The 20,879-nt window shown below is 41.5% G+C and overlaps 1 protein-coding gene across 1 annotated transcript; it reads left to right on the top strand.

Annotated features, from left to right (window-relative positions):
• The first annotated feature begins 527 nt into the window (after positions 1 to 527).
• LOC139566359 (zinc finger protein 271-like) lies at positions 528 to 19,007 on the top strand. The gene is made up of 2 exons (XM_071387485.1): positions 528 to 854; positions 16,184 to 19,007. Exons 1-2 carry the CDS (start codon positions 777 to 779, stop codon positions 18,209 to 18,211), a joined length of 2,106 nt encoding a protein of 701 aa, XP_071243586.1. The 5' UTR covers positions 528 to 776; the 3' UTR covers positions 18,212 to 19,007.
• The last annotated feature ends 1,872 nt before the right edge of the window (positions 19,008 to 20,879 follow it).

Here is a 20,879-nt window from a genome sequence, read left to right as displayed (position 1 = left end):
TAAGTCAGTTAAGAACAAATTCTATCAGCAATGTTTTTTTTTAAAGTCAGTAAATGGGGCTGAATGAACTGTTTCGCTGCCAGAAAAGGCTCCGCTGATAGCCAGGTGTAGCGGTGGAAAGGATTCACTCCATGGTGCTGGAAGGAAAGGTCTGCTGTTGGGACAGCTTTATGTAGGCCTTAAGTTTGTGGGCACCGTTTGTCACCGTTATAATGCAATGAATATATTGCTTAGTGTTGTGTAGTGACTTTGCTGGCATGCATCAAAAATGTTTTTTGTTGGTTTGCCCCACCAAGATTTACAAGTTAAAATCAACACTGTCTCTCATTGCCTTCCTTAAACCCGACAAACACCGGAGTTGTCATGTCAGTTTGCTTCGCATGCTTTCCCGGAAGTCTCGCGATTTTTCTGGTTTTAGAACATTAATACTCTGCATTCATACGTAAAGTGAAACGTCTGCAAGCATTTTACGACACTTTGTTCTCAGAGGGTAGATTAGCTTGCTGCGTTTTTCTTCTTTTTTAACCGCATCACGTTCTGGTGTGGAGAGAGGAATACCAGCAGTGGATAGACGTGCAGCAGCACAACAACGGTCCTGTGAGATTGTTTTATTTTTATTTTCACTTTGAATCAAATCTAACCATAAGCTTCAATTTGCAACCTGCAAAAGCAGACAAAAAATATTGTGTATAGAATAGAACAGCAGACTTGGTTGGTTTGCAGCCACTGGTTTTACCCGCAACACTTCTGTTTGGATACAAAACACACCATTGAAAATGGCGGAACTTGAGGACGCAGGACTGCCCCAAACAATGCAGGAGACCCGAGATGAAGAGGAGCCAGGCAATTCAAAGGTAACATAATGACGCTGAGACACCGATTTTTCACTTCAAAAGTATGCCAAACAAAAACCATTGATTGCAAAGTTAAACAAACCATACAACTCTTTGCACAATAACTACTTTTAACAATTTCCACTGAAGATTTTACAAAAACACATGTACTCGAACAGTACAGATATAGTTTGTTAACAGAATGACAGTATAATCTCCATCAGTTTGTGACCACGTTTTCCAAAAACTCTACTCCGAATTAAGATTCAAAGATGTCGGCAGAAAGAATGCGGCGTTAGCTATGAAGACTCAAGTAAAAAAAAAAATATATATATTGCATATTGAGCTACAGTAAGTGAATTGGATTAACACCCAGTAACAGAATGATGGTAATATAATTACATTATGGGTCCCTGATCTGTACAGAAATCCATAACTATGACTGTTATTCTCTTCATGGTGATGTATTCTGAGTACACAAAGGTAGAGAAATGTAATAACCTCCTTTGCATGTTTGGGTATTCTACACACTGGCTATTATTCTGAGGTCTGTCCCCAAACAAGACCAAGTTTGGTTTGTCTGGACCAGAACAAATCTGTACTGATCATAAATATCTATGTTAAACAAGTTTGGACATTAAAGTACAGCATGGTAGAGTATAGTTCAGTAGAGTACACAAATTATACTGAACTTTAGTGTACTAAATTCTACTGTACAGTACTCTATTGTACCGGACTATACTCTGCCCTACTTTTATTTTACTGTATTGTCCAAACTTGTGAAAGACATCTGATTAGTTCAGATTTGGACCTCCCAAATTTCAACCACTGTTCAACATTCAGTGTCGGCTGGCACTCAGTGGGGGAGGATGCTGATTACAGTAAATGTAAAGAAAGGGGGCTAATGTGTAGGTGTCAGTAAGCGCAGGGGTAGTTAACATTAACTGGAGAGGGAGGGGTTTGACCACCACCTGACAGAAAGAGAAAGTAGGTCTAGCTTTACTTGTTACTTCTGTGAACTAAGAAAATATCTTAAAGATATGTGGGTTTTTGGTAACAGAATTACTTACATTTACAGAAGGCAAATCATTTCTGCAAAACTACATTTAAATGTTCATATTAGTTGTCAGTTGTCTTTACACATGATTGTGTTTTTATGTATTTCTAATATATTTTAAGACTATTTCTGCTAGATGTTTTCTTAGACCCCTTTTCCATCTGTTTGACCAGTGTTAGGTTCTGAACAAACAGAGTAGAACTCAAACGGACGACTAGAAAAAGCTCAAACTAAGTTTATTCAACCCACTGTGTGCTTTAGCTGCGCACACAACATACAAGTCACACAAGCATATATTTATACCTTCCGACTAGGCAAGTCATCTCCTTGCATGTCTAAGATAAACAATCCTTCTCTGTTAGGAAGAAACTAAGTATATTCCTCTTACTGGTATTGTCATGGCTTGCCTCAGTCTATGATCCTCATGGGTGTGGAAGTGTGTGTATGTGAGATAGGACTGTAATCAAATGGTATTCTGGGTGGGCCCCTGTGGCCCCCCTCCCAGCAGTGTCTTCTCTCTTCAACTGTTGACCTTATCTCGAGTTGTGTTCCACATTCCTCATGGTCCTAGTTCCAAAGCAACTGGCCTGCCTTATCAGGAACCCAAACTAGACTGTTGCTCTTTACCTCCTTGCTCACAAATATTAATATTCAGCAACAACATGTTTGAACAGAATATGAACTTTCTGCACTTCCCTTTGTCACCCCTTGTAACTTTCTATACACAGCGTTCCTATTCACCCTTCGTTGTAATGTAAAGTAATAACTTCTAGTATGGTAACATAAGTATATTTCAAGCTCGAATCCAACAGTCTCCTTTTTGAGTAGTATATCCATACTGTTTAACATTTAATATAAACATTGACATTACTTATAAATGAACAGAAACTAAAACATTATTCTTATTCCCACATTGTTTTAATTTTATATTAAATTTTTACAGGGACAGTGCACATTAATCAACGTTTCAGTAAAAGTGCCGGTTTTAGCCAGCCTGCTAATTTTCAACCTCAGTCCCTGGGCAGGTTGTTTTTAATAATTACAATACAGACAATCAATAAGCAGTGAGCACACGCAGAGCAACATAGGACAAGCAAGACATAGCATGCAGACAGAGCAACATAGCACAAAAAGCAACAAGACAAAATCCATAAAAGCAACTGTGTTTCCACACCTCACAAGCTACAGACAACATGGAAAGCGGCAATACACAGCTAGGGATTATGTTCACAAATCTGATTGACCTTTAGCCATGTTTTTTGTGAAAGTGTGATAGGTGGTGCCGTTATGTGTGTATGATGGCAGTGTATTCCAGACGTGAAGCTCTCACAGAGAAAGCAGATTGACTAAAGGTGATTTTCCTTAAGGGAACTATAGTCACCTCTCATGGCAGACCTTGTGGATCTGCTGCCATATGTTTGGGTTTTCTGTTTAACAAAAATACTGAGTGGAGGAGGAGCCAGGCCATTTAGGATCTTGAATACAAGACATGCGTCGGTGTATTGCACAAGATTTTCCCAACTCAGGAGCTCATGCTTTCTGAGGATGTAACAGTGATGATGGCTATTGGGCTTCCTATCAAGCACGTTGAGAGCCTGTTTGTAGACAGACTGAATGGGTTTTTATGTTGTACAGCAAGCTTGGGCCCAACTAGTCAAGCAGTATTTGATGTGAGGGAGTATCATAGATTTGAAGTACAGTTTTGCTACCTCTGTAGTCAAACAATTTCGTATAGATCGGAAATTAGCTAGGTTGAATTTGGTTATTTGAATGACCTTTTTTGACCTGCTTTTTAAAAGAGAGGTTGGAATCAAATATGATGCCAAAGTAGTTAAAATCAGATACCACCGGGAGCTTCTCCCCTGATACACAGACATCTGGCTCAGTAACATCTGTTGCCCTTTCTGTGAAGAACATGCAGACAGTTTTTTTCACATTGAGATGTAAACACGAGTCACTGAGACACCTTGTAACCTGGTCCATTACAGTAGTGAGTTCTTGTGCAGCTTGTTGTTTGCTCTTTGCATGCACATATATCACTGTATCATCTGCATACATTTGAACTTCATGCCCTGTACAGACAGAAGGCAGATCATTAATGTACAGGCTGTACAGGAGGGGCCCCAGTATTGACCCTTGGGGCACGCCCACATCATAGCTGAGAGTGGGCGACAGCTCATTGCTCACTCTGACACACTGAGTTCTGCCTTCAAAGTATGATTTCATCCATCTCAAGGCATCGGTAGAAAAGTTGAACTTGGACAATTTTGCGATGACAATCTCATGGTTAACAGTATCAAAAGCCTTTCTTAGGTCCAGAAACACAGCCCAAACAACGCCCCAACAACGTTTTATATGTTCACACTAGAGGTCGACCGATTAATCGTAATGGCCGATTTAATTAGGGCCGATTTCAAGTTTTCATAACAATCGGTATTTTTGAACACCGATTGTGGCTTTTTTTTTTTTACACCTTTATTTAACTAGGCAAGTCAGTTAAAACCTCTACCGCTTCTCTCTCCCAGATCCGGGATCCTCCTCATCAAAAAAGCTGACTAGCATAGCCTAGCCTAACGCGACAGGGATATCATATAATTTCATGAAATCACAAGTCCAATACAGCAAATGAAAGATAAACAACTTGTGAATCCAGCCATCATTTCCGATTTTTTAAATGTTTTACAGCGAAAACACAATATATATTTATATTAGCTCACCACAATAGCCAAACACACAACGCCATTTATTCACCGCCAACATAGCTTTCACAAAACCCACAAATAGAGATAAAATTAATCACTAACCTTTGAACAACTTCATCAGATGACAGTCTTATAACATCATGTTATACAATACATTTATGTTTTGTTTGAAAATGTGCATATTTAGAGGTACAAATCGTGGTTTTACATTGTGAATACGTAGCCATGATGCACCAAATTGTCCAGAGAAATTTTGGACAGTCACGTAATCTAACCAAAAAACTCATCATAAACTTTACTAAAAAATACATGTTGTACAGCAAATGGAAGATACACTGGTTCTTAATGCAACCGCTGTGTTAGATTTAAAAAAATAACTTTAGTACAATGTACAGCATGCAATATTGTGAGACAGCGCCCAACAATTCTCCACCTTGTTGGAGCCAACACAAACCACAAAAATACGAAATAACATCATAAATATTCTCTTACTTTTGATGATCTTCCATCAGAATGTTGTGCAAGGAGTCCTAGTTCCAGAATAAATCGTTGTTTTGTTTTAGAATGTCCATTTCTTCTGTCGAATTAGCAACTTTGGCTAGCCATGTGGAGGGCACATGTCCAAGAAATCTTAGCGCATGGAACGAAAAATTCCAAAAGTCCCAATAAACGTCGAATAAACTGGTCAAACTCGGTTGAAAATCCTACTTTATGATGTTTTTCTCATATGTATCCAATAAAATCAGAGCCGGAGCATTTCGTCGTGTATACCTAACGCATTTCAGAAGACAATGTGAGGTTCCTTGGTGCGCAGTTGAATACTGACAAAAGAGCGGACCTGTCACTCCAAAAGCTCTCATTCGGTCTCACATCAAGCTAGACACCCCATTCAACATTCTACTGCCTGTTGACATCTAGTGGAAGGCGTATGAAGTGCATACAGATCCATAAATATAAGCCAGTTGAATAGGCAGGCCCTGACACAGAGCCCCATTTTCAGAATTTTCACTTCCTGTTTGGAAGTTTGCTGCCAAATGAGTTCTGTTTTACTCACAGATATAATTCAAACAGTTTTAGAAACTTCAAAGTGTTTTCTATCCAATAGTAATAATAATATGCATATTAATAATATAATATACACATTCATATATTAGCATCTGGGACAGAGTAGGAGGCAGTTCACTATGGGCACGCTATTCATCCAAAGTGAAAATGCTGCCCCCTATCCCTAAAGTTTTAAGAACAAATTCTTATTTACAAGGACAGCCTACTCCTTCCTCCCCGTCTGGGAATTGAACCCCGGTCTCCCGCGTGCCCGCACAACATGGGGATTCTTTAGCTAAATAGCCCAGTACTGTAGCCTACTCCCGACCGTCATGTTGTACAGCGCCATAGTTTCCGTTCCATCCTAACAGAAACCGAGGGTTTTTTGTTTTTCTTGGAATAGAAACACCATAATATTAATCAACTTCTCTAGGGTATGTGGGACGGTAGCGTCTCACCTCGTCAACAGCCAGTGAAACTGCAGGGCGCCAAATTCAAAACAACAATTTAAATTCCTCAAACATACAAGTATTTTACACCATTTTAAAGATACACTTGTTGTAAATCCAGCCACAGTGTCCGATTTCAAAAAGGTTTTACGACGAAAGCACACCAAACGATTATGTTAGGTCAGAGCCAAGGTACAGAAAAAGACAGCAATTTTTCCAGCCAAAGAGAGGAGTAACAAAAAGCAGAAAGAGAAAATGAATCACTAACCTTTGATCTTCATCAGATGACACTCATAGGACTTCATGTTACACAATACATGTATGTTTTGTTCGGTAAAGTTAATATTTATATCCAAAAATCTGAGTTTAGGCGGGACGCTACTGTCTCACTTGGCAAAAAGCCAGAGAAAATGCAGAGCGCCAAATTCAAATTAATTACTATAAAAATCAAACTTTCATTAAATCACACATGAAAGATACCAAATTAAAGCTACACTCGTTGTGATTCCAGCCAACATGTCAGATTTCAAAAAGGCTTTTCGGCGAAAGCATAAGATGCTATTATCTGATGATAGCACAACAGTAAACAAAGAGTGTAGCATATTTTAACCCTGCAGGCGCAACACAAAACGCAGAAATAAAATATAAATCATGCCTTACCTTTGACGAGCTTCTTTTGTTGGCACTCCAATATGTCCCATAAACATCACAAATGGTCCTTTTGTTCAATTAATTCTGTCCATATATATCCAAAATGTCCATTTATTTGGCGCGTTTGATCCAGAAAAAAACAGCTTCCAATTTGCGCACTACAAAATATCTCAAAAGTTACGTGTAAACTTTGCCAAAACATTTCAAACTACTTTTGTAATACAACTTTAGGTATTTTTAAACGTTAATAATCGATCAAATTGAAGACGGGTCTATCTGTTTTCAATACAGGAGGACAACAAACTAACGCTACTTTTCTAGTCTTGCGCAACTCTCAAACAGTACACATAACATTACACTGATTCGAGATGGCCGTACTTCTTCATTGCACAAAGGAATAACCTCAACCAATTTTCAAAGACTGGTGACATCCAGTGGAAGCGGTAGGAACTGCAAACAAGTCCCTTAGAAATCTAGTATCCCAATAAACTCATTGAACAGACAGTGACCTCAACAAAAAAAAAATGTTGAATGGTTAGTCCTCTGGGTTTTGCCTGCTACATAAGTTCTGTTATACTCACAGACATGATTCAAACAGTTTTAGAAACTTCAGAGTGTTTTCTATCCAAATCTACTAATAATATGCATATCTTATATTCTGGGGATGACTAGAAGGAAGTTGAAATTGGGCACGCTATTTATCCAAAAGTGAAAATGCTGCCCCCTATCGTAGAGAAGTTAACTCAAACTGCGAGAGAGAAATTACATATTTACCTGATTTGTTTTATATTAATAGTTAGATATTTCTGTCCTGTCAATGCTACACCTGTTGTATTCGATCAGAGTGAAGGCTGTGAGGTCGATATGTAAAGCTTATTAAAGAGCAATGATCCTATCAAGAGCAGTGTGTGGGTTTCTTATTTTTTCTAATTTTATTCTACTGTTATCATGCACCTGCAAAAAGGAGAGCTCAGATGTGCGAGTGCCTTTTTGAATTTAGAATATGACGGAATAAAATGTCTAACAAAATTGAAAAGCCCTATGGTTTTCCTGAGTGTTTGGTCGTGCCAGAGAACTCATTGTCTCTACTGGATCGCGTGTAATGTGCTTTGTGCCTTTTGAAATCGAAACCCCCAGATATGTTAACTCCTATTTTGCCAATTGGGCTTTCTTATGTGATGCTTTGTGACCCTGCTCTGCCAAATACTTTACTATTGTTGTAAGGTCTCGCATATGAGTTTCTGTCTTTTGACACCAACAACAAATCATCTATGTACTGTACCAGATGGAACCCTCAAATGTACACAAATGTAACGTCCATTTTTATAGTTTACTCCGCTACTTGAGTCATCCCTCTCTGCTCTCACTCTCCACGCCACTTTCCACACAGACTTAGTCCCACCCCTTGTCACTCAAGGAGAGCATTTGTTGTTGCTTGACCACGAGCCACTTTCCTTCAGTCTGCAGGGTCAATGCAGCACATGCAACAATGTTGATGACCACAATGTTTCAAATCAAATTGTATTAGTCACATGCACCGAATACAACAGTGAAATGCTTACTTACGAGCCCCTAACCGACAGTGCAGTTAAAAAAAATATGAATAAGAGATATAAGTAATTAAAGAGGAGCAGTAAAAAATAACAATATATACAGGGGGGTACCGGTACAGAGTCAATATGCGGGGGCACTGGTTTAGTTGGGGTAGTATGTACATGTAGGTAGAGTTGTTAAAGTGACTATGCATAGATGACAACAGAGAGTGGCAGTGGTGAGAGGGGAGGGGGCAGCAATGCGCATAGTCTGGGTAGCCATTTGACTAGATGTTCAGGAGTCTTATGGCTTGGGGGTAGAAGCTGTTTAGAAGCCTCTTGGACCTAGACTTGGTGCTCTGGTACCGCTTACCATGTGGTAGCAGAGAGAACAGTCTATGACTAGGGTGGCTGGAGTCTTTGACAATTTTTAGGGCCTTCCTCTGACACCGCCTTGTATAGAGGTCCTGGATGGCAGGAAGCTTGGCCCCAGTGATGTACTGGGCCGTTCACAATGCCCTCTGTAGTGCGTTGCGGTTGGAGGCCGAGCAGTTGCCATACCAGGCGATGATGCAACCAGTCAGGATGCTCTCGATGGTGCAGCTGTAGAACCTTTTGAAGATCTGAGAACCCATGCAAAATCTTTTCAGTCTCCTGATGGGGAATAGGTTTTGTCGTGCCCGCTTCACGACTGTCGTGTGTTTGGACCATGATAGTTTGTTGGTGATGTGGACACCAAGGAACTTAAAGCTCTCAACCTGCTCCACTGCAGCCCCGTCAATGAGAATGGGGGCGTGCTCGGTCCTCTTTTTCCTGTAGTCCACAATCATCTCCTTTGTCTTGATCACGTTGAGGGAGAGGTTGTTGTCCTGGCACCACACGGCCAGTTGTGACCTGACCTCCTCCCTATAGGCTGTCTCGTTGTTGTCGGTGATCAGGCCTACCACTGTGTCATCGGCTAATTTAATGTTGGAGTCGTGCCTGGCCGTGCAGTCATGAGTGAACGGGGACTACAGGAGGAGGCTTTGCACGCACCCCTGAGGGGCCCCTGTGTTGAGGATCAGCGTGGCAATGTTGGTACCTAGCCTTATCACCTGGGGGCGGCCCGTCAGGAAGTCCAGGATCCAGTTGCAAAGGGAGGTGTTTAGTCCCAGGGTCCTTAGCTTATTGATGAGGTTTGAGAGCACTATGGTGTTGAACGCTGAGCTGTAGTCAATGAACAGCATTCTCACGTAGGTGTTCCTTTTGTCCAGGTGGGAAAGGGCAGTGTAGAGTGCGTCATCTGTGGATCTGTTGGAGCGGTATGAAAATTGGAGTGGGTCTAGGGTTTCTGGGATGATGGTGTTGTGAGCCATGACCAGCCTTTCAAAGCACTTCATGGCTACAGACGTGAGTGCTACGGGTCGATAGTCAGTTAGGCAGGGTTACCTTAGTGTTCTTGGGCACAGGCACTATGGTGGTCTGCTTGAAACATGTTGGTATTACAGACTCGGACAGGGAGAGGTTGAAAATGTCAGTGAAGATACTTGCTAGTTGGTCAGCGCGTGCTCGCAGTACACGTCCTGGTAATCAGTCTGGCCCTGCGGCCTTGTGAATGTTGACCTGTCTAAAGGTCTTACTCACATCGGCTGCGAAGAGCGTGATCACACAGTCTTCCGGCACAGCTGGTGCTCTCATGCATGTTTGTGTTATTTGCCTCGAAGCGAGCATAGAAGTAGTTTAACTCGTCCGGTAGGCTTGTGTCATTGGGCAGCTCTCGGCTGTGCTTCCCTTTGTAGTCTGTAATGGTTTGCAAGCCCTGCCACATCCGACGAGCGTCAGAGCCGGTGTAGTACAACTCGATCTTAGTCCTGTATTGATGCTTTGCCTCTGATGGTTCGTCGGAGGCATAGCGGGATTTCTTATAAGCTTCCGGGTTAGAGTCCCGCTCCTTGAAAGCGTCAGCTCTAGCCTTTAGCTCAGTGCAGATGCTGCCTATAATCCATGTTTTCTGGTTGGGGTATGTACGTACGGTCACTGTGGGGACGACATCATCGATGCACTTATTGATGAAGCCAATGACAGATGTGGTGTACTCCTCAATGCCATTGGAGGAATCCCAGAACATATTCCAGTCTGTGCTAGCAAAACAGTCCTGTAGCTTAGCATCTGCTTTATCTGAGCACTTTTTTATTGATCTAGTCACTGGTGCTTCCTGCTTTAATTTTTGCTTGTAAGCAGGAATCAGGAGGATAGAATTATGGTCAGATTTGCCAATTGGAGGGCGAGGGTGAGCTTTGTATGCATCTCTGTGTGTGGAGTATAGGTGGTCCAGAGTTATTTTCCCTCTGGTTGCACATTTAACATATTGATAGAAATGTGGTAAAACGGATTTAAGTTTCCCGGCATTAAAGTCCCCGGCTACTAGGAGCTGGGTGAGCGTTTTCTTGTTTGCTTATGGCGGAATAGAGTTCATTCAATGCTATCTTGGTGCCAGCCTCTGACTGTGGTGGTATGTAAACAGCTACAAAGAATATAGACAAACTCTCTCGGTAGGTAATGTGGTCTGCAGCTTATCATGAGAAACTCTACCTCAGGCGAGCAATGGCTCGAGACTTCCTTAGATATCGTGCACCAGCTGTTGTTTACAAAAATATGTAGACCACCGCCCCTTGTCTTTACCAGACGGCGCTGTTCTATCCTGCCGGTACAGCATATAACCAGCCAGCTGTATGTTGATATTGTTGTCGTTCAGCCACGACTCCGTGAAGCACAAGATGTTACAGTTTTTAATGTCCCGTTGGTAGTTTAATCTTCCCAATACCTCGTCCATTTTATTGTCCAAAGATTGCATATTTGCGAGCAGAATTGAGGGGAGTGAGGGTTTATTCGATCGCCTCCTCCTCAGAAGGCAGCCCGACTTCCGGCCTCTTTCTCCGCCTCCTCTTCACCCAGATCACTGGGGTCGGGGTCTGTTCCCAAGGGAGCCGTTTATCCTCCGTCTCGGCCTCGTCAGAGTCTTGAAAGAAGAAAAAGGATTCTGCTAGTCCGTGGTGAGTAATCAGAGTTCTGATGTCTAGAAGTTATTTTCGGTCATAAGAGATGGTAGCGGCAACATTATGTACAAAAATAGTTAAATAAGTTACAAACAACGCAGATAAACAAACAAAAAAACAATCGGTTGGGGACACGTAAAACGTCTGCCTTCTGTTCCGGCGCCATTTGACACAATTTGATCTCAATATAAATCCACAAGTGTTCTATAATTACAATATTAGTTTGTGTTTCTTACATCTGCAAACAGCTAGTTAGTATTTTCTTAGCAAGTTAAGCTACATCGTGTTAGCCACTAATGCTAATCTCTAGTTAGCTGGCTAACTAGCTAGTACTGAGTCAGAGCAACCGTAGCTAGCTAATACAGCCTGATACCAGTGCTAGTGGAGGCCTAAATCAGCATGTTGTTTGTGCAACAGTATCTTATAAATCAAAGAGGAATAGGCGAAGCATGAATATGTTGGCTATATGAATAAAGATGTAATGTAGCCAAAGATTATAGGCTACCCTAGGAAACATGGAACATCACTTTGGTTCCTACACTGTCACAATAACTTGTCCATGGCATTTTCATTCGTTGTCATGTCAAACAACACTATATTCAAAGTGCCCACTATTATTTATATTCTAACTATAGAATTATAATAAACATAATAAACATTTCCAGGATTCCAAAAGTTCACCCAAGTGTTTTAATCTAATCGCAATTGCAACATTTGGTTAAAAATAAGGCCTAGTATTTTTGTCCATATCGTGGCAGTGTGGAAATGATCTCAAATGAGTGCAGGAAATGCAGAAATTGATGGAAATGCAGAAATTGATGGACATGATTTTGGGTTGAAGTTGAATTGAACAGTATAAGCCAATCAGAATGGAGAAAGACCCCTTGAAATCATTTAGAATATATGTGTTGCCATCCTAGGATCACGCACTACGCATAAAGCAAATGTAGAACTTTTATTAATCAAAAACATAAAATACCGTCATACCGTCCAAAATGTGAAAAATACCATGATATGATATTTTGGCCATATCGCCCAGCACTATGCTGTAACAGTCTGAGGGAATAGATGCCAATAGGTCTGCCAAATCCGCTACTACTGGTGTGATTTTCACTGCATGTTTGTTTATGCCGTGAAAATTCACTTTAAAACGCCATTTTAGTCCTTTCTTTACTGGAAATAAAGGGCTGTTGCATCGGACTGGTCCTCGTAATGCAATTTAAAAAAATCTAACTAGGCAAGTCAGTTAAGAAGAAATTCTTAATAACGGCTATGCCTTGCTCTAGTAATATTGCCACCGATTTCTCAGCCTCCGGTTTAATAGGATATTGTTTTACCGTTGGCAGTGGATGTACCTCCACCACAACAGGGTTGCAGCCTTCAATCAGACCGCAATCTAATGCGTCTTTTGCCCATAAGGGATGACCCTGAAACAACAATTGCTCGGCTTTCACCGTCTGTACTTCCAATGTTAATTTGTTACCTTTTGAGAATCCACTCCCCTGGCTTTTCGCAGAGATTATCCAACCCCAACATTGGTTCCCGTCGCCATGTAAAATTAGCATGGTATTGTTACTGGTCCTATGATATAGGACATGGATAATAGTTGTATCGCTTTCGATTCCGCCCGTTACCCCGCTGAATGTGGTACTTTTTTTCCTGTCGCAAATTTAGCTAATTTCTCATCGTAAGCAATTAGTGATATTTGAGCGCCTGTATCTACCAGGAAGCTGTGTTTGACGTAGCCTCCTACATCTCCTGCCACATAGAAACCGGTATCTTGCTGAACCACAATCGACTGCACAGAGGCCAGATATACAGTACCAGTCAAAAGTTAGGACACACCTACTCATTCCAGGTTCTTTCTTTTTTACTGTTTTCTACAGTATTTTCTACACCCTATTATTGTAGAATAATAGTGGTGTGAACTTTTGACTGGTACTTTATATAACAAAATATTCCCAACTGCTGTCATGAATCCCTCAGTTTTGTCATTCGTGGTTGCTGGGTCACTCATTCTACCCTGTTTCCTCAAGAAACTGATAGATTCTTGTCCTTCCTTTACTGGGTCTGGTGCTTCTTTCATAATAGTACACATTTCACTCACTCTCAGTGGCTGATGGTGATGCTGAACTTGGGGCTGCACGTCAGCTGGGATAGGATTATCCTCCACTGGGACTATTTGTCTCGTATGATACATAACCGAGGTTGCATGCGTTCGTACTGGACACACATCTCTATGATTACCTGGATCATGCTGATCCACTATCCAGGACTACTATGTCCGGGCTCGTAATGTGCCCGTCCTCCGCATCTCGCAACCCATATCGCTATTTTTCCTCTTAAGAGAAGGGTATAACGGTGGTACACTAGATGTACCTGTTTCACTTTGTAGCCTGGGGGCGAACGGCGGAGGAGTGGCAATGGCATATACAAGTATGTTGATACTGTTGAAGCGAAACCATGACTTGTTTTATTTGCTTTTGTCTATCCTCAAGGGCTCCCTCTAATTCCTGATTTCCTTTTTACTCTTTTCTAACGCATTAGCCAATTCCTGCTTCTGTTAATCTCATCTGTGCACACGCCCTTCGGATATGCCTAGTTTTTTATTAGTTTTCTTAGTCATTTTATTGCTCCATTTTACCTGGCAGGTTTTTATTTTTTTAACCTTTTTTCCATTTTTATCCTTTGCTGATAAAGTGCCGTGGTTAGGATACCGGTGTATTGTGGTCTGGGCCGTTCTTTGATTGCAGTGTTCCACAATACGATGGCATCCATACACTCTTGGCTGGATTTAAACTGTCCATCGACGGGATGTGTACCAATTTTGGCTAACTTTCCTCACCACTTATTTGATTCTTGGTGCTGTTCGTATGCCTTTTTTTCAGCGCTTCTAATGCTTTGGTAACATTCTCCCTTTCCACCCCTCCCGGACGCCATATCAGGTATTATTGGCTCCGCGCCACCCCCAAAGGTGTTTAGGTTTCTGTACCCACGGTTCTAACACTCACCTTCTATTAATGACGGTGTGATACCCACTCCCCCGGAGAGTAGTAACAGTATAGGCGCTTAATTATTTTGTCACTCGTCCTAACAGTTTTGGTGCTGGATGACACTGTGTTGTGTTGTATGCCAATTCACCACAGACTATTGTGGATGACTCACCATGGAGGGGGCCGCCCTCCAGAACTTACAGGCAACCTATCACCATCCACATTCCCACTCACTGACAATGACAATGTTTCATCTCTAAGCACAGATATCCTCTATTCTCCACCGAGTGCACTTCGTGCCTTTCTCCTTCTACATGGACTACTTCTCTGCAACTTACTGTACTAGTATACAAGAATGACAATTTATCCATACACACACTTTATGGCCACCACGGCTGGGGCTTTCACCCCCCTGGGACCTTCGAACCAACCCCACCTGGGACCTATCCTACACGGAATCTACCCTTCACCGTGGGGTCGCCCACGGATCTCGCAGGGACCCAACTCCACTCTGGACCTATCCTTGCAGATCCTACCCTACACCATATATCTATGACTGTTCGTAACACAATGGGACTACTGAAGAAACTCAGGTTTCCTAGGTCCGTATCCTATAATTTGTGTTCAGCCTATGACTCATCTCCCAGAGATGTCAGAATGAGTGGTAACAGGTCTAGGAACTGTGCCTACCTTGTTTTTGGTGCCGGCTCCAGCGCAACTGATTCGGACTCTCCAGTTCGGCTGTAAATCGTGGTGAATCACTAGCAACACCAACTGTTAGGTTCTTAACAGAGTAGAAACTCAAACGGACGACTAGATTAAGCTCAAACCAAGTTTATTCAACCCACTGGGTTGCAGACACAACATACAAGCATATATTTATACCTTTTGACATGGTGGTGTCATCTTGCATGTCTAAGATAAACAATCCTTCTCTGTTAGGCAGAAACACAGTAGATTCCTCTTACTGGTATTGGCATGGCTTGCCTAAGTCTATGATCCTCATGGAAGTGGGGTGTGTGGACTGTAATCAGGTGGTCTTCGGGGTGGGCCCCTGTGGCCCCCCTCCCAGCAGTGTCTTCTCTCTTCAACTGTTGACCTTATCTCGAGTTGTGTTCCACATTCCTCATGGTCCTAGTTCCAAAGCAACTGGCCTGCCTTATCAGGAACCCAAACTAGACTGTTGCTCTTTACCTCCTTGCTCACAAATTTTAATATTCAGCAACAACATGTTTGAACAGAATATGAACTTACTACACTTCCCCTTGTAACACTAACTTTCCATACACAATGTTCCTATTCACCCTTCATTGACCCCAAACATTTACATTTCTTATACATGTAAAGTAATAAATACATTATAGTACGGTAATAAGTATATTTCAAGCTAGAATCCAACACCAAAAATCAAAGCCTTTCCTTATTCCTAATTTTTTGGATGGAAAATGGTTGAACATTTGATATGCCTTAATTTCTCAGAAATATAGGCTCTTAACTTTCATTTGGCACTTCACATGCTAGTGCTCATGGGGCTTTTTTACTTGGAAATGCCCACTACTAGTACTACTGTCAATGAACCTTTTCTAGCCTAGATCACAAGCCAATGCAATCAATATGCTATATCATGGTGATCTCTAGACCTAATGACAAACAACTCATTATCATGTTGATACTGCTAGGTAATACAAATGATTAGACCTAGCTTCTACTGTAAAAATGTATCGACCTAAGTTATTTGTTTAGCTATTTATTGCATATGCTATCTATTCTAATTTGGACTTGAACCATAATGAAAGTAGACTATATTTTATGTATTACAAAATGTTGTTTTAAAGAACAGGGACAATAGGCCTACTAGTAATTATGCAACTTTAAATGTATTTCCAGGCAGAGGAGATGGACACCTCAGAAGACCTGCAAGATGACAACCTGATCAAGCAGGAACACTTCCACAGTTCTAATAATGAGCAGCAAGATGGACATTTTCTAGTTAGGAGGAACGTAATATTAGAACGAACTAAATTCAACCAAAGACAACAGGAAGCAGGAGAGACAGCTGATGATTTTATCACGGCACTTCATTGTTTGTCGGAACATTGTGGTTATGGAGCTCTGCTCAGTGAGATGATAAGAGACAGACTAGTCATGGGCTTACGTGACAGAAGACTGTCCGAGCAATTACAAATGGACCCAGAAATAACACTGGATAAAGCTGTCACACGCATTCGTCAAACTGAACTTGTGAAAAAGCAACAGGACCTGCCGGAGAATAACTTCAAAGCTGCCAACAGTGCAGCAAATGTAGAGAGTGTGCTTTCACATAGCAAACCGCAATGCCCAGCCAATACCCAGTGCCAATCCGAGAAAAATAATCAAAACTCAGACAGACCACAACAACCCCAAACAACACAGGAGAATGGAGAGGAGCCCCAACATACAGGTGGCACTGATGAGTGGATTGAGGGCTTCAGTCCTGGAGGAGAGAAGCCTCACTACTGCTTTGACTGCAGTAAGAGCTTCAGAAAAGTGAGGGATCTTATAAGACACCAGCGAACACATACTGGAGAGAAGCCTCACCACTGCCCCGATTGTGAACAAAGTTTTGCTCGATTAGATCGTCTTAAGTCACACCAACTAACACATACAGGAGTGAAGGCTCACCAATGCCCTGATTGTGACAAAAGTTATTCTCAATCGTATCATTTGAAAAGACACCACCAGCGAAAGCATATGAAAGGGAAATGCTTCCACTGCAATCATTGTGAGGAACTTTTCTCCAGACCTAAAGATCTAAAAACACACATGCATGTACATGCTGGAGAAAAGGCATACCTTCAGCAAGAAACTCATACAGGTACGAAGCCTTACCACTGCTCTGAAATGAATCAGTGCTCCGACTGTGGGAAGAGCTTTCGACAAGTGGGGGATCTTAAAAGACACCAACGAACACATACTGGAGAGAAGCCTTACCACTGCCCCGAATGCGACAGAGGTTTCGGTCGATTAGATCGTCTTAAGTCACACCAACTAACACATACAGGAGTGAAGGCTCACCAATGCCCTGATTGTGACAAAAGTTATTCTCAATCGTATCATTTGAAAAGACACCACCAACGAAAGCATATGAAAGGGAAATACTTCCGCTGCAATCATTGTGAGGAACTTTTCTCCAAACCAGAAGATCTAAAAACACACATGCATGTACATACTGGAGAAAATGCATACCTTCCACAAGAAACTCATACAGGAAAGAAACCTTACCACTGTTCAAGGTGTGATAAAAGATTTCCTGACATGGCAAAACTAAGATCACACCTTCCAGTACATACTGGAGACCTGGCACTCCACTGTTCTGACTGTGGAAAGTGTTTCTTAAACAAGGCAAAGTTTGAAAGACATCAAAGAACACACACTGAAAGTGTACTATACCTCTGCACTGACTGTGGGGAGGGTTTTACAAATATGCAACGGTTGGAAAGGCACCAGCGAATGCACACTGGAGAGAAACCATACCACTGCACTGATTGTGGGAAGAGTTTTGCACTTGAAAAAACATTTAAGTGTCACAAGCAAGCACACAAGTTCAAACTTTCTGGAGAAAGAGCAGCCTATCCTTGCTCGGAATGTGGAAATACTTTTTCTCGTTCATGTGACGTGATGACTCATGTGAGAAGGGTGCATAATAAAGAGAGACCTTTCCAGTGCTCCTGCTGTGGAAAAAGATTTTTCCAAAAGAACTCACTCACAATACACATGAGAATTCACACTGGAGAGAAACCGTACCACTGTTCAGACTGTGGACAAAGCTTCTCTCAAATTAACGACAGAAAACGCCACCAGAAGAGGCAACACTCTGGAGAGGAGACGACCTCTATTCTGCAGTCTGAAAGGCAAAATCACAGAGACACTCAATAAGAAAGGACTACAACAGAGACACAAAAATGCAATATAGTAACAGTATCACTGTCTTATTGCAGGATTTAAGTTTTTACTAATAGTAAACATTATTTTATAAACCACATTTTTTAAATATCTTATCACTCTCTTAGTTTCCACCCTGCATAAATGGGATTCATCAATTCTCGCCTGCACCTAAAGCATTCCGTAAGGCCAAACAACCAAATGGGTAATTATTTGCCCAGTTAAACTACCCAAAATACAATTTTCAAAGATTACAGCAACTGTAGTAAACATGGGCTATTAGAACCAAGGTGTGAATATCAGTGATGTGATCATCAGAGTATAAATCATGTATGGATGTATGGAATCATTTGGGAAATCCAATTGAAAATAAAAATTTCTCAGTTTTCAAACTGGTGAACAGTTATTAGATGTCCATGTTATTTAGGTTGGCATGTACTCTTCTCACCTTTGAAAGAGCGGTCAGAAGATAACCGTAGCTACTGACAGTTTATTTTTTAGATATTCTTTTTTGAAGTGTCTTGAATTCTAAAAGCCTTTTCCACATCTCTTGCATGAGTATGGTCTGACTCCTGTGTGCACTTGCATGTTGGCTGCGACATGAATGACTTGGCTGAATCTTCTCCCGCAGACGTCACAGCTGAAAGGCTTCTCTCATGGACTCGCCTTTTGATATAACTGATTAGTAGAAAGTCTCTCACAATCACTGCACTTGTGTGGTTTTCTCACCTGTATTGATCAGCACATGTATTTTAAGAGATTGTTTTGTAATAAATCTCTTTCCACAACAGCCTTAAGCGTTGGTCTTCGCTCCAGTGTGAAATTTCTGGTTATATTCAAAAGTAGCTTTATGGAGAAGTTTTTCTGCATGTGAAACAAATGTGTATGTTTGCTCCTGTGATGTTTTCCATATATTTACAGAGAACTGATGGAGCTGAAGCCCTTCAAACATATCTCACTGCTGAGAGGGGTTTGGTTGGTCAGTTTTTTGCTCCTTGAGTGTTTTAACCATTACCCGTGTGTGATAGCTTGTGTATTCTCAGTTGATAATTGTAACATTCTTTACACATACAGTGGAGTCTAATAATAACTATATAAAATAAATAACTCAAATACTGAGCTATATTTCAGGGGCGGCAGGTAGCCTAGTGGTTAGAGCATTCGACTAGTAACTGAAAGGTTGCAAGATCGAATCCCCGAGTTGACAAGGTTAAAATCTGTCGCTCTGCCCCTGAACAAGGCAGTTAACCCACTGTTCCTAGGCTGTCATTGAAAATAAGAATTTGTTCTTAACTGACTTGCCTAGTTAAATAAAGGTAAAATAAATACAAATATTTAATGCAAAAAAAATGGGTAAAATTATTTTATACTAATACAATTGCTCAGAGAAAGATTTTGTTTAACAAGTAATACTTTTTCTCAAAGGTAGCTGTCAACATTTTTTACACCCCTAAACATACTTATAAATAAAGTATTGAAAAGTTTTGTATTTGGCCCCATATTCCTAGCACGCAATGACTACATCAAAGCTTGTGACTCTACAAACTTGTAGGATAGATTTGCAGTTCTTTTTTATTTTTATTTAACCTTTATTTAACTAGGCAAGTCAGTTAACACATTCTTATTTACAATGACGGCCTACCAAAAGGCCTCCTGCGGGGATGGGGGCTGGGATAAAATAAATATAGGACAAAACACACATGACAAGAGATAACACTACATAAATAGATACCTAAGACAACAACATAGCAAGGCAACAGCAACGTTTTAATTGTTTCAGATTATTTTGTTTCCAGTAGAATTTAATTGTCATTACATTATTTACCATCATGGATGACAAAGGAAAAACCAGCCACGTTGCGGACACAATCTTGCTTCCGGACTAGCTAAACACCACCTTCGACTGCTTTGAGGATAACACAGTGCCACCGATGCAGCCCGCTACCAAGGACTGTGGGCTCTCCTTCTCCATGGCTGACATGAGTAAGACATTTAAGTGTGTTAACCCTCTCAAGGCTGCAGCCCAGACAGCATCCTTAGCCGCGTCCTCGGAGCATGCGCAGACCAGCTGGCTGGAGTGTTTACGGACATATTCAATCTTCATATCCCAGTCTGCTGTCCCCCATTTGTTCCTGTACCCAAGAAAGCAAAGGTAACTGAACTAAATGACTATCGCCCCGTAGCACTCACTTCTGTCATCATGAAGTGCTTTGAGAGGCTAGTTAAGGATCATATCACCGGTGCAACTGGGTCCTGTACTTCCTGAGGAAGGGTAGGAAACAACACCAACTTTGCTGATCCTCAACACAGGGGCCACACAAGGGTGCGTGCTCAGCCCCCTCCTGTACTCCCTGTTCCCCCATGACTGCGTAGCCACGCACGCTTCCAACTCAATCATCAAGTTTGCAGACAACACAACAGTAGTAGGCCTGATTACCAACATTGACGAGACAGCCTACAGGGAGGAGGTGAGGGCCCTGGCGGAGTGGTGCCTCTCACTCAACGTCAACAAAACAAAGGAGCTGATCGTGGACTTCAGGAAACAACAGATGGAGCACGCCCCTATCCACATCGATAGGACTGCAGTGGAGAATGTGGAAAGCTTCAAGTTCCTCTGCATACACATCACAGACGATCTGAAATGGTCCACACAGACACTTCA

Source organism: Salvelinus alpinus, chromosome 38 (genome assembly GCF_045679555.1).
Source record: "Salvelinus alpinus chromosome 38, SLU_Salpinus.1, whole genome shotgun sequence".
Classification (NCBI taxonomy): domain Eukaryota; kingdom Metazoa; phylum Chordata; class Actinopteri; order Salmoniformes; family Salmonidae; genus Salvelinus; species Salvelinus alpinus.
This window is presented reverse-complemented; position numbering and strand designations above follow the sequence as displayed.

Excerpts from the sequence above, each read along its gene's own strand:
- LOC139566359 (XM_071387485.1), top strand. The coding sequence starts at position 777 with ATGGCGGAACTTGAGGACGCAGGACTGCCCCAAACAATGCAGGAGACC. Across the intron at positions 855-16,183 it reads AGGAGCCAGGCAATTCAAAG|GCAGAGGAGATGGACACCTC; the intron begins GTAACATAATGA and ends ATGTATTTCCAG.